Raw genomic sequence first — 12,873 nt, 5'->3', positions numbered from 1 at the left:
GTGTCACAAATGATCATATTTATTTATTTATTTAACACATAATTATATTTTCTATTAATTAGTTTTATTGATAATTTTGATTTATAAATATTTATAGTTAATTTATTGTTAGTAGTTTTAATCAATTATCTGCTTTATTTTATTATTTTTCCATTCACTAAAATAAATACCATAGAATTTTACTATGACAAATTTCAATTAATTGGTCATCAGAAATTCAGTACCATTTGCCGCCTTTTCCCCCCATCTCAGTGCCCCACTCGCCCTCCCCCGCTTCCGGCCACCATCCCCCTTTCCCGGCACCACCGTAAAAGTTGTTGCTCATCAGTTCAGAATACGAGCTGGAGCTCATCTGACGGCGAGGTTAAGCTAGGAGGACCGTGGATGAGCTCGAGCTTAAGAGTCAGGTTTGGGCCTTGAGAAACAAGCTTGTTGAGTTTCAACCCTGAAATTTTGTCGAGGTCGGTTCATTTACTGTCGGAATTTGATTGCTTCTTATGCATCTTCTTGTTCTTCAAATTTTAATGCTGTTAAATTGAGTAAATTCCATACTACCCTGTGATATTCAAAATATTAAGTCCGTCCCAGTAAAAAAAAAAAAAAAGGAAACCACATAATCAGTTTTCTTCTCCTCCCATATCCCCGCCGTCCGACCAGCTCTCCACGCGAGCCTACCGCCGTTGGAAAGCCCGTCCAACAGCGAGCATTTTGATACCCACCCACCGCAAATCTCCAATACGTTGGTTAGTTATCTCCATTTTTTTCTCAAAAACCCTATCCCCCGCCCCCAACTTCTATTGCTTTTTTCTCCGCCATCCAACCACCTCTCGGCACGAGTCTACCACAGTTGGAAAGCCCGTCCGACGGTGAGCATTTTGACACCCCAATCACCTCCAATCTCCCATAAGTCAGCGAATTATTTACGTTTTTTCGTTCAGAAAACCGTAACCCGCGCCCCCTTCTTCAACCTCCAACCACCTCTCAACACCAGTCTACCATTGTTTGAAAGCCTGTCGACGAAGAGCATTTTGACACCCCACCCACAGCCAATCTCTCGTCAATCAGCGACTTATCTCCATTTTTCTGTTTTATATTTTCTTGGGTTTCTTTATATATATATATATATACATATAACTTGAGTTATATTTTTTCATATTATATTTTAAGAATATGTATAATTCAAAGATAGGGGTAGTTTGGTCATTGAGGGGCAAAAAATACTTAAGCAGCCACATTTTCTGCGGGCGAGATACAATTCTGGAGTATAGGTGGTAATTTGTATTTTTCAAAAAACATAGGGGGTTATGTCGAATTTTTTTTTGCACAGGGGCTTATGTGAACCTTCGGATATCCTTATTACCCCTCTTAAATTTTGTGCATATGGCTCCAGTTTCGAGCTTCAGCATATGTTGTCATGGCTATGTGCATACTTTTCATAGTTAGGCTTAGCATTTGATAGTCAATCGCCACAATTTTTAGCAGAGAATCATAGTCCTGGTTTTGAAGGCCAAAGTTAGATCTCTTTTTTAATGGAAAATTTGTAGTTGCAGATGAAAATAGCTGTTGAAGGATGCATGCATGGAGATTTGGACAATGTATATGCTACTCTGATACACCTGCAAGAAGTTGAGAAAATCAAGATTGATCTTCTAATTTGCTGCGGGGACTTTCAGGTACATTATTGGTTTTTATTTATTGTTTTTGTTGTTATTATGATTATGTCTTGTGATTTTTCCAATTGAGACAACTTTTTCTAGGGGTTTATCAATTATCATAACTTTCAGTTAGTGTATGCCATGATCTTGGTTTCTCTATTGTCTATGAGATGATGAAGAAATGTGATCCTAGAACAGTGTGTGGATTAGTCAATTGTAAGAACCGCCACTGAAAGAATGTGGTCACATGGCTTTAGAAGATTGTAAGTATTAGATGTATATTGATTTACGGAATAAGGATTTCTGTTCCCAGTGTTTGGTGCATGTCATTCTATTCAAAGTATGATTTCAAACTTGAGGCCTGTTGACCCCCTAGGATTTTAAGAGTTTTCACATGATCTGGAAGCACAGTTTGTTGGCATGACCTCAGGCACAGAGTTCTTCCATCCTTCACTTCTTATTTATGTTTCAAAACTGATAAATCCTGTATTGTATTTAACATATTTAAGATTCCTTAGATTCATCGTAGCACGTTATCGGGTGAGTTCTTTTCCAAATACCTGTGCTTTGTTTGGTTATGTTTGGGATTTTTGAGGGAATGAATTTAGGGGATATAAGATGAATTTAAAACATGTTCAGTTTCTATTTCCACTTGAGTCATTTTTACTTGGGATGTCTTTTGATGTATATTTTTATTTGATTGGTGGCGTCGAGTCAAGCTTGATATTGTTAAATAATTCATTTGAACATGTGCATATGTAAGTTCTCATTGATATAATGATTTGCTTATGCATAAAGATATACATAAAAGTATGGACTAACTGGAATCTATAGATATATGTTTTTAGTAATGATTGGCTGTGGGGGAAGTAGGAGTATGTTTGGTTCCATTCCTAGGGAATGAAAATATTTCTGGATAAGAGAACCAAACAAAAACTAGTTTTCATTGAATTTAATGGACTGATGGCTTTCATCCATCTTTATTGAGCCATTGAACCTCTGTAATGAATCTGAAAGTTCTTTTGGTATAGCTCCATAGGTATGGTCTGCGACATTCTCTGGGATCTATTTGTTTGAGCAGCCTCTTCTGCAACTAGAGCACTATTTGATTGAGTTAGCAACTCTATTGTCTTGTCACTTACATCTAGGGGTGGCAACGAGTCGAGCTCGAGCTCGAGCTCAAACTGTTTATTTATTTTTTGTTTATTATTATTATTATAAATTATGAAAATCACCAATTTTTTACATAAATTTATAAGTAATACAATAAATTGTATAATGCATACTATATTATTGTTATTATTATTATTATTAGATTAAATAATGGGAATCACCAATTTTTTACATAAATTTATAAGTAATAAAATAGACTGTATAATGTATACTATATTATAAATATACCAAAATATAGTATGAAATTCTAATTTATTGTTATAAATATAAACTACTGATTAGTTTAGTTGTAATATAATTAGTAAATTGTACAAAAAAAAAAAAATCATTCTGAACAGTTTAAAGTTATTGGGAAAGTATCAATTATCTGAAATAATGCAATTGAAATACATAAAAATATTTTATAGTTGAAATTAATATATGTTCACAATCTGCAAAATTTATATATTTATAAATGTTAGTATTTATAACATTGATGTAACTATCATCTTACATTGTTCAACAATATGGGTTAATCGGGCCATCAAAATTCAGATCAGACTGTTAGATATGATAAAACTTACAGAAAAATACATTTGGTAAAGTTTTAGACTTATAGTATACACGGATGACGAGATATCATACTCGAAACATAAGAGTAATCATTCAAGACGGTGTATTGTTGAATCAGACCATGTGATTTTAAATCATACTGTTTGATATGATCTAATGGACACAGTCTTGTATATATTTAAATTTTGTATGAATCGGGTGCCCGGATTCTAAGATATCGTAATTATTGATTAAATTTTTTAATCTCATTATATATATAATAAAATAATAATTAGAATTGTTCAACCATCATCATCATCATCATTATTATTATTATTATTATTATTATTATTATTGTTATTATTATTATTATTATTTTTAGATTAATTCATAGGAATTACTAAATGTTGACATATATTTATAAATAATAAAAAATCATAAGTGAATTACTTGTCAACTTAAAAAAGGTATAACGTAATACAAATATATATTAAAATATAACATAAAGTTTATATATATCATATTAAATAATAATTTTAATTATAAAAAATATTATAATTTACTAAGTTGTTGATTAAATTTATTTTTGTATAAAGATTAAATGTATAAATAAAAGTACCATAATTTATTATTATCAAAAATAAAATGTATGATATTGATTAATAATTATAATGTATGGTCAATTTTGATTATAAAATTGATCAAATATTAAATATAAAATTAAATATATAAAAAAATTCAATAATAAAAATATATATAAAAAAATAAGAAAAAATATTCACAAGCTCGCGAGCCAGTGCACAGCCATAACTACTGAGCTCGAGCCAAGCTCAAAGCTCGCGAGCCGGCTCGACTCATCTGCCACCCCTACTTACACCCCCAAGTTGAACAAAATGGTAGTAACTTAGAGTTGACTAGTATCTAACAAGACATCCTCAATTATTGCACATATATGTTTCCTGCAATTTCAAACCTAGAACTTGTGTTCACAGGCACAATCAATGTCCCTTATTTTTCAAAATTGTGCTCCAAAAACTTTGGACTGAGGGTGGAATTTATGATTGAATCGTCGCCACCAATTACAACAAGGCCATCTGAATCAAGCTTGACACCTCCTGCTTTATCATTTTTATTGTAAATCAACTCCCAAAACACCAGTTTTTCAAAGTTTGGCTAGCCAGAATGAAGTACCAGGACTGTATTTATTTACTTATTCAATGCTTGCTCAATCAGGCTGTTCGAAATGAGAAAGATCTACAAAGTTTAAATGTGCCTTCCAAGTATAGGAGCATGAATTCCTTTTGGAAGTATTACTCAGGGGAGAAAGCTGCACCATGTCCAACTATATTCATTGGCGGAAATCATGAAGCGTCCAACTATCTTTGGGAATTGTGAGTCAATTATTTCAATACTTACGGTGATTTCTTGGATCTTCTACTAGCATTAGCTTGTGAATTCATGTTTTCTGGCCTTCAATCCTGGCTCATTCCAACCTATCTTTAGCTTAGAAGTGGCAGACATGCTCATACTGATTGAGAAGATGCATAAAAGATGTAATGTTTCATGTGATGAATGGAATTTTCTATTAAACATCATGTCTCCACCATACTTTTCTTGCTTTTGTGAAGAATCTGTGAAGGGAAAATGGAGATCACATGTGAGTGAATGAAGTCTTCTCTGAATAAAATCACTTGCCCAATCTGAGTGGTTGATATCAGTCGTTGACAAAACAATCTGCTGTCCTTTTCAATTCCCGGATGCTAAAGATTAGGAAATGTGTCCTGATTTGCTATCCAGGTTAAACTGAAGAATTCTTATTTGGGTCTTAAAGCACTAAAGAGTTTAAGGTTGTTGCTTTCCTGGTGTCTATGAAAGAATCATAAATTGATACAGGTCTATGCACTGAGATTTGGATTAGGGAATGAAGCTGTTGGGAAATGATCCACTTAAGGGATTGAAGGCAGATCCAATCCCAACTCATAGAGAATGAAGGGGACCACATTATTGTCGAGTTGGCAGTTATACTAGGGGTAGATAGTTCTTGAATTCCAGCCCATCTAATTACTGTGAAGCATACTCTAATCAGTTGGTATCTGAACTTGTGGGATGCTTGTTCTCTCATTTTACAACTCCTTGTGTGGGAACAGAGTAGAGGACGTACGATCTTATTATCCATGTCCAGATGAAGTTTTTTTTCAGTTTCTGTGGCCATTTCATTATAAAGGTAGGACCTTTGGAAGGGGAGACATGATTTAGCTGGCGCTGGAAGATCGAAAGCCATGGCAGAAACTTCTACATATATAGGCAACTCTTTGAATGAATTGCTCGTTACATCTAACCATGAATGAGGTTAAACTGATCACAATGACCATTTCCAGTAGAAATAAAGATGTAGATCCAATGGAATTTTGTAAAAAGTCCTATTTTCGGATAATTCTAGCTGAAATAATTATGAGTGCTTTCTAATGCCATACTTTATCTATTGTCTTAGATACTATGGGGGTTGGGCTGCACCACAGATCTTCTTTCTTGGATTTGCAGGAGTCGTCAAATTTGGAAATGTTCGTATTGGTGGACTTTCTGGAATCTATAAAGCACATCATTATTATTCAGGTAAAAGTAGGTGCAACAGGGACTGGTTGGTGGTGTTGCCTTTTCATGGTGCAGGCCGAATAATGGTCTTCACCTTTTTCAAGATATTCATAGATTTTATATTATTGTAATGATGTGGTACCGATTCTTAGTCACGATTATCGTAATTTATGGCTTGTGATAAAAAATATTTTAAGGAATACTTAGGAACTTCCTATAATTTGTTGCTTTGGTGCTTGCATGTTTCCAAGTATGTCATCGTTTTTTGTGGCATACCTTTTGCTGGGTGTCTTTATGACATATAATGCTACTTTTCTTATGAACAGGACACTATGAGAAGATGCCCTACAATGAACAGGACATTCGGTCTATATATCATGTTCGTGAGTACGATGTTCATAAACTCATGCAAGTTCAGGAACCAATTGATATCTTTCTTTCCCATGATTGGCCTCTTGGCATTACAGACCATGGGAACTTGAAAGGTCTCCTTCACAAAAAACCTTTTTTTGAACAAGAGGTACTACATATCTTTGTTTTGATGCAGCTATGTTCACAAATTTGCATGTTTGTACTTTGTATACGCGAAAGTTTTTGTGCACAAAGTTGAGGCGGGAAGATGCTATGGACAGAGGAAAGAATGATTTTGCAGTGAAATGTTGTGATTTGACTTGTAGTCGTGGTGGATAAAGGCTCCTGCAGAAACAAAATATGATTTTCCACTTTACTTTAACTGTTTCAAAAGTAAACCCGTATTTTGTTTACGGTTCAAGTACTTGGAAGAACTAATTTCCAGAGGTACAAGACCAATTAATTGCAAGATTAGTTGTTTTTCTATTGATAATGAAGATTCTAGCCACACTATACAAGCCTGGAGATGTACACTCCTGCAGTGTCCTCTGAAAACGTGTAACTCTCTAATCCATGGATGTGTCTTGAGGTGACTCTCAGATTAACAAACCAATATAAGTTAGATGTATAGAAAGTTCTTAAATGTATGCCACTTGTTTTGCAATGGGAAAAAAAATTCCATTTTGCTTGTGTAAGTATGGGGATGGTGGTGGGATGGAATAGTTTGTTCAAGCAAGAGAGAGAGAGAGGCTAGGTGTAGGCGGCAGCAACTTGTTCTGGAGACAAATAGTAAAATTGCTTTCTCATTCTTATGGCTTCATTTTTTACTGAGTAGGGGATTTGAGACGAGTATTACTTTGTGTATACATACATGCATCTCCTCCGAAGTTTGTTCTTGGCAAGGAGCTCCCTCTAGTACCTCAAGGTTAAAGATTTTATTTAATTTTTATTTGAACCCAGAAATACTCTTAGCATGATATCTATGAAAGTAGTCCTTCATGTGTAAAGAATTAATGGGTGTTAAAAGTGAGAACCACTAACTTTTAAACTCTCGTACACAAGATAATACATGACAAAGAAATACCCTCACCTTTCTTCGTAATTATTCTATTTGATTGAGCATAGAGTTTTAGATGAGTGAGAAACTAAAACTGGCATGCGCTACTTAATCCATATAACATAATATTTTGTGGATGCATCACTTTTCCTTCCGTTATAAGAAATGAACACTGGAAAAGGAATTTATGGCCAAATAAACATACTCTAACAGTGAGAGCAGGTTTGAATCATGCACGAAGTGTCTCTAACTGTCTCGTAGTAGAATGTGGTGCACATGCAGTTGAATCCTGTAATCTGCTTCTGAATTAGGTAAGTTATGGCTTCTCCTCATGATTAGTTAATGTGGTTCTTGAATTCCCTTGTGAGGTTGAGTTGTGTGGAAGTCTAGCTTTTGCTTCTTATACGGATTTCACCATATACAGGGCGTCTTCTTTCTTTAAATGCCCTATGCAAGAAGAAACACTATGGTGAACCAAGTTTTTCTCATACATTGACATATACTCATGTGAAAGATGCTGATTTGGTGTTAAATTGTGATGTTTTATGCTCTTTTATCCCTTATGTTGTGAAACTGGAACATGTAATCCAGATTCTGGAAGGAACATTGGGAAGTCGAGCTGCTGCAGATTTGATGGCTAAGTTGAGGCCATCTTACTGGTTTTCTGCGCATTTACACTGCAAATTTTCTGCTCTTGTTCAACATGGAGAAAATGGTCCTGTTACAAAATTTCTTGCTCTTGATAAGTGCCTTCCCGGACGGAAATTTTTGCAAGTTGTTACTCATCCTTTGTAGCTAATATCAGATACTTCATATAGTTATTTCCTGAACTAATGATTAACTTAGGGTGACTCTTTGGTTGTTGTAGATTCTTGAAATTGAATCAGAGGTAGGACCTTATGATCTTCACTATGATGAAGAATGGCTTGCCATCACAAAGAAGTTCAACCCAATTTTCCCGCGGACTAGAATGCGTGCAATTTTTAGGTGTGTATGTGGATTTTCCATAGTAAATATTAGCAAAATGTCATAATCTCCTAGTCAATTCATCTGTTCTGTAGTGATGCTAAGCTCGACATAGAAGAGTGCCGCCAATTTGTAAGGAATAAGCTACAAATGCGAGGCAGCAAACCTTTCGGATTTGTCCGCACTGCACCATGCCATAATCCTTCTCAATCTGTTGCCAACAATTTTCCTTCTGGTAAGTATTGGTATTCTATATATTTGGTTAAAAACAATAGGGTTTGGAGCAATTGATAAGGGAAGAAGAGGATGAATAAAACAGAATGGAGGCGACTTGGTTTTGAAGACAGATGAGGCAAATAAATTTCTGCCTGCAAAATTTATCTGATAATGTGTTATGTGGAATTGCTATTTCTATTTAAGCATTATTAATGCCTCACCATCCTCATTTAGTTGTCTTACTCAACGTACTTGGTTGATAATTTGTACTAGAACAAAGATGTGAAACAAAGTGGAATTAAGAATTCACTATGCTATCAACTTGTTCCATATTGCAATAATGCTATTTGCTGCTTGACTAAATAGCATTTGTTGTTCAAGTTTTCTCCTTAGCCTCAGGAATGAGGATGTGTATAATTGTGTCGTTACTGGCTGATTGGTTCGAGTTCCTAATATCTATTATATTTAGACACAAGAAGGAATTTCTGAAATGGAATGTTTCTCTATCAAATATAATATATTTAGCATGAGAACTGAGCATAAGTTATTGTAGCACAAGTCTCATACATGGATACAATAAATTCTTGGACCAAATATTTTTCTAACTAATAATGCATAATATTCACCTGCCACAACTTTGTCTGGGTGCCCAGATGATGTTCTTTTGTATCTAGAAATACCATAGGTTTGTTTAGCATCTATGATGTTTTCGTCCTGCAAATATTTTGGAGTTGAAAAGCTTGTAATCTGAAATATAGAGGAAAGTTTTCCTAGAATAATCTGGTTCAAGTCTAAAAGCTCGTCAGATTGTTCATTTTACTTTAGTCTAATTTTATAGATCTTGTTGCTTTATATTTGAAGGAAAATAGTTAGTTCCTAGGGTAAAGTTGAAGTCGATAAAAAAGGTGATTGTTAAGATTGAATATAATGAAAAATATGGAGGGAGAAGAAAGACATGAATGTGGGTCAGCTATTCAGCTACCATCCAAACACAAAATGTCCAAAGGGCTAAACTGTGACTGTCCTATCTTAGAATTACATGAAGTGGTGACCTATTTGTAGGTGAAATGCACCATCAAAATTCTAAGCAATGAGATGCTTGTTATTCTGCTCTTACAAATGTATCATAGAATTAACTGTCGATTCTCAACACCTTCTTCAAGTTCTCAGCATGAAATGCTAATTGAAGTTGTTTTAACTTGGGCATGAGAATCAGTACTTTCAAATCATTAAAACTTTGGCAGTTCTTATACCCAGGATAATATAAATTAATTGTACTGGATAAAAAATATGATAAAAGTCATCCCTTATAATAAGGAACAGGTCTGAGATAGTACTTTGTGTGCTTTTGTTTTCCACACAAGCATAACGCAAGATAATAAGGTCCTCTAGTCCCTGAGGAAGCAAAAGATACCAGGTCCAAAACCTGCTTCATTACCATGGTAAATCTTATTTATGTTGGGGAAAGTGATGAAGGCAGAATGTCCAGCTATTTAGCTGACATCGGTGGACATATTGCCAAAAGGCTGAACTATACTTGTTCTCTCCTACAATTGCAAGAAAGTGATCACTTGTTTATACAGGAAATATACACGAAAAGAATAGTAAACGAAGAAAATCGCTCCAAACTCAGATCCAATGAAACTGCAAGAAATAGAAGTATGTTGTGTTGATCTTACAATTACGTAAAAGAATCAAGCTTCATTCTTAACAAAGAGAGATTAGTTGTATCCTCAGCTGTCGTAAGGAGATGTTTTTTCTTTGCATTAGGACGCCACAACAATATTATTGTTTCTCTTAACTCTATACTATAATTAATTGTTTTATTTGTACCTGAACTTATAGTACCGATCTTTTAAATAGCTTTATTTAGTTAAAGTAGTACCTTTCCGTGGGTTGACACCATGAGAATTATGTCCATCTGGTTGCCTGCTGATTCAGAATTTACTTTTCAAAATGTTCAAGGAATTTGGTTTACATGAAACATATCTGTCCTTTTTACTGCATGCTGTATTTGTTTCAACATCAAACTTTCTCTAACAGAAGACAGTGTCAAAGGGAATCGTTTTGAAGTAAAAATGTCTTTCATACTTCTAGGACAGTGGTTGATTGATATGATGAAAAATTTCCCAGTGACTGGTGATTATCTTTGTGCAATAGTGCTGGCATGGCTCTTTGAACACTGTAAAGGTTCTATGTATCTTGGAAGTCGTGCGCTTAATAATTCCCTGGATACCAAGTCGTGGAAAGACTGTAAATTTGCGAAATTTGCCTAAAAATGCATTCCATCAGAAATAAATGGGCCTTGCTAGTGTTTTGGGATTTATTATGGAATGGAACGTTGAATATCAGAGTCAAGGGCAGTGTATTACATGACTTCTATTAGGAGCCCAATCTTGGTGGAACTTACCAAGTGTTTTGGAAATTTAACTAAAATGAAACCAAGTGCAAAGTGGAGCAGTGAATTAGGTTAAATTTATCCTATCAGGACTCCAAACTTTGTGGACATCATTTAGTCTTGCATGTGAATGGTTGTCTGTAGTATCTTGCTGAATAACAAGCAATGCTAGTTTTCAACTGCCTTTATTGGCTTATCATTAGGCCATTATGTTGGTAATTACCTGTCGTGTGATTGCAATGTTTTTTACTCAGAATTTCAAGAGTGCTTTTATTCCTTGCGTTGTCGTTAGTAATGGTGAGAACCTTGCTTGAAATAATGATCAGGAGTTTGCTGCCTTTGCATCTTACTCTCATCTCTGATTTTCTTGCTCAACTTAAACCTCAATCTGTGTGAAGTTTCTTGTAAACTTTTAAGTAGTCAGACACACACTGTAATTTAACCTGTGAGCAGAAGTTAATGTTATGCTCTAGATTTCCCTCTTCCAGATTTATTTTTTAAATTTTTGGGTCTGGTATTAGTTAATCCTTGTCTCTCTGCATATTGTTTCTTTATCCATTAGTTAAGGTAAATCTTGTCATATCTGCAGTCACTAATTCCGTATGATTCGTTAATTTTGTGCCTGACAAGAGATTTCAGAAGCTTCTACCTTCATATCCACATGGATTGATATGCCTGATATCTTTTCTCCTTTTTCTCATAGGACATTGTCGGAATCCTCAAACAGAAGCTCTTTTGCAGTTACTAGAACTTCAATACTGTCTTGATACGTCTGCTGAACTTGAGGAACCATCTCAAAGTCCCGGATCACTTCTCTCCAGAGGTAAATATTTTCTTGTTCATGATTGTGATACTTTATTGCTAATTGCTTGTTTAATCATTACCCTTTTACGACTGGGGTGTGTATGGTCAGTTGCTGGATTTATAATTGTCTTGTTGATTATAAGATAGGAAATGAAGACAAAGACAATGCATTTTAAAATATAAGGACTTTTGGGTGAGGTACCAATTGAAAATGCAGTTAAATTTTTTGTTCCAGTCTGGAACATTTTCTGTCCATTTCCCCTTTTGAATGGATTGATCTAGTAAGTCAGTTTGGTTGTTCAGCCAGTATTACTAATAAATAAAAACAAAATCTGATTGTTGGGCCTTTATTCATCTTTTCTTAGTTCTGGATCTTTCTATCGAGAACCTATTTTGGGTTTCTGTAGGTAGATCTGATAAGTTGGTATGGTTGTCATTGCATCCCTTCCCAATAGGGTTATCAAATCCTTGCTACTTTTATGTCTATATTTCTACCAGGCTTGACAATAGTGCGCTCCAACTTGAGGTAGTGTTGGATTTACGAATTTGGTAATTGTCTTGTCCACTTACCATTAATATGAAAACTGATACAAAGTATGTTTCTCTGCATCATATCATAAATGCTTTCATTCGTTTTAACATTCTCCGGTGAATTACAGGATCTTTCGATTATGATAAGGAGGATATTCCAATTGAGGATGTAGAGGATGTTGACGAACTCAAGGAAACCGATGATGCAGAAACCTAGAGAGAATCTGTAAAGCCTCCGTCCAGGTAATGTCTTCATCAGCCGCAGTCTTTACAAAGAGATTTTGTGTGGGCATTAAGTTAATAAGTATTAACCCAACATTTCCACCATGAAATGTTGAGCCCCAAACCATTGTTTGTCCACAAAGGGACAAAAGAAGAAGAAACTCAAGTTTCTGAAGAGTATCTCAATTCAGGTCTCAGTTGAGGCACAGAACTATGTGTCTCACCATTGTAGGGATGGTGTGTTCTCTGACCCTTCTTTTTCTATCTGATAATCTGCATCGCAGTATACATGTGGCTTGGCATGTCTATTCATGCCATTGAAGAGGCTGGGTACACTCACATGGTGAAACCCTCTCACCTTCATTTCTTTTTTCTTG

General features: G+C 35.0%; 1 protein-coding gene across 3 annotated transcripts in view; it reads left to right on the top strand.

Annotated features, from left to right (window-relative positions):
- The window catches only part of LOC105169144 (lariat debranching enzyme), a 13,933-nt gene continuing 1,275 nt past the window's right edge, over positions 216 to 12,873 (top strand). The window contains exons 1-11 of one of the 3 annotated variants that reach the window (XR_848391.2): positions 216 to 461; positions 1,551 to 1,673; positions 4,593 to 4,750; positions 5,851 to 5,972; positions 6,278 to 6,471; positions 7,951 to 8,133; positions 8,228 to 8,346; positions 8,421 to 8,560; positions 11,643 to 11,762; positions 12,403 to 12,517; positions 12,781 to 12,825. Coding sequence is in view for 2 of the 3 variants with exons in the window: in XM_011089454.2 (XP_011087756.1) it covers positions 1,551 to 1,673; positions 4,593 to 4,750; positions 5,851 to 5,972; positions 6,278 to 6,471; positions 7,951 to 8,133; positions 8,228 to 8,346; positions 8,421 to 8,560; positions 11,643 to 11,762; positions 12,403 to 12,491 (1,248 nt within the window). In the remaining variant the exon portion in view is untranslated. Of the gene's footprint in view, positions 462 to 522; positions 744 to 1,550; positions 1,674 to 4,592; positions 4,751 to 5,850; positions 5,973 to 6,277; positions 6,472 to 7,950; positions 8,134 to 8,227; positions 8,347 to 8,420; positions 8,561 to 11,642; positions 11,763 to 12,402; positions 12,518 to 12,780; positions 12,826 to 12,873 lie in introns of those variants that run through there. The other 2 variants (XM_011089454.2, XM_011089463.2) reach the window with 2 other exon arrangements.

This window comes from Sesamum indicum, linkage group LG1 (genome assembly GCF_000512975.1).
Source record: "Sesamum indicum cultivar Zhongzhi No. 13 linkage group LG1, S_indicum_v1.0, whole genome shotgun sequence".
Classification (NCBI taxonomy): Eukaryota; Viridiplantae; Streptophyta; class Magnoliopsida; order Lamiales; family Pedaliaceae; genus Sesamum; species Sesamum indicum.
This window is presented reverse-complemented; position numbering and strand designations above follow the sequence as displayed.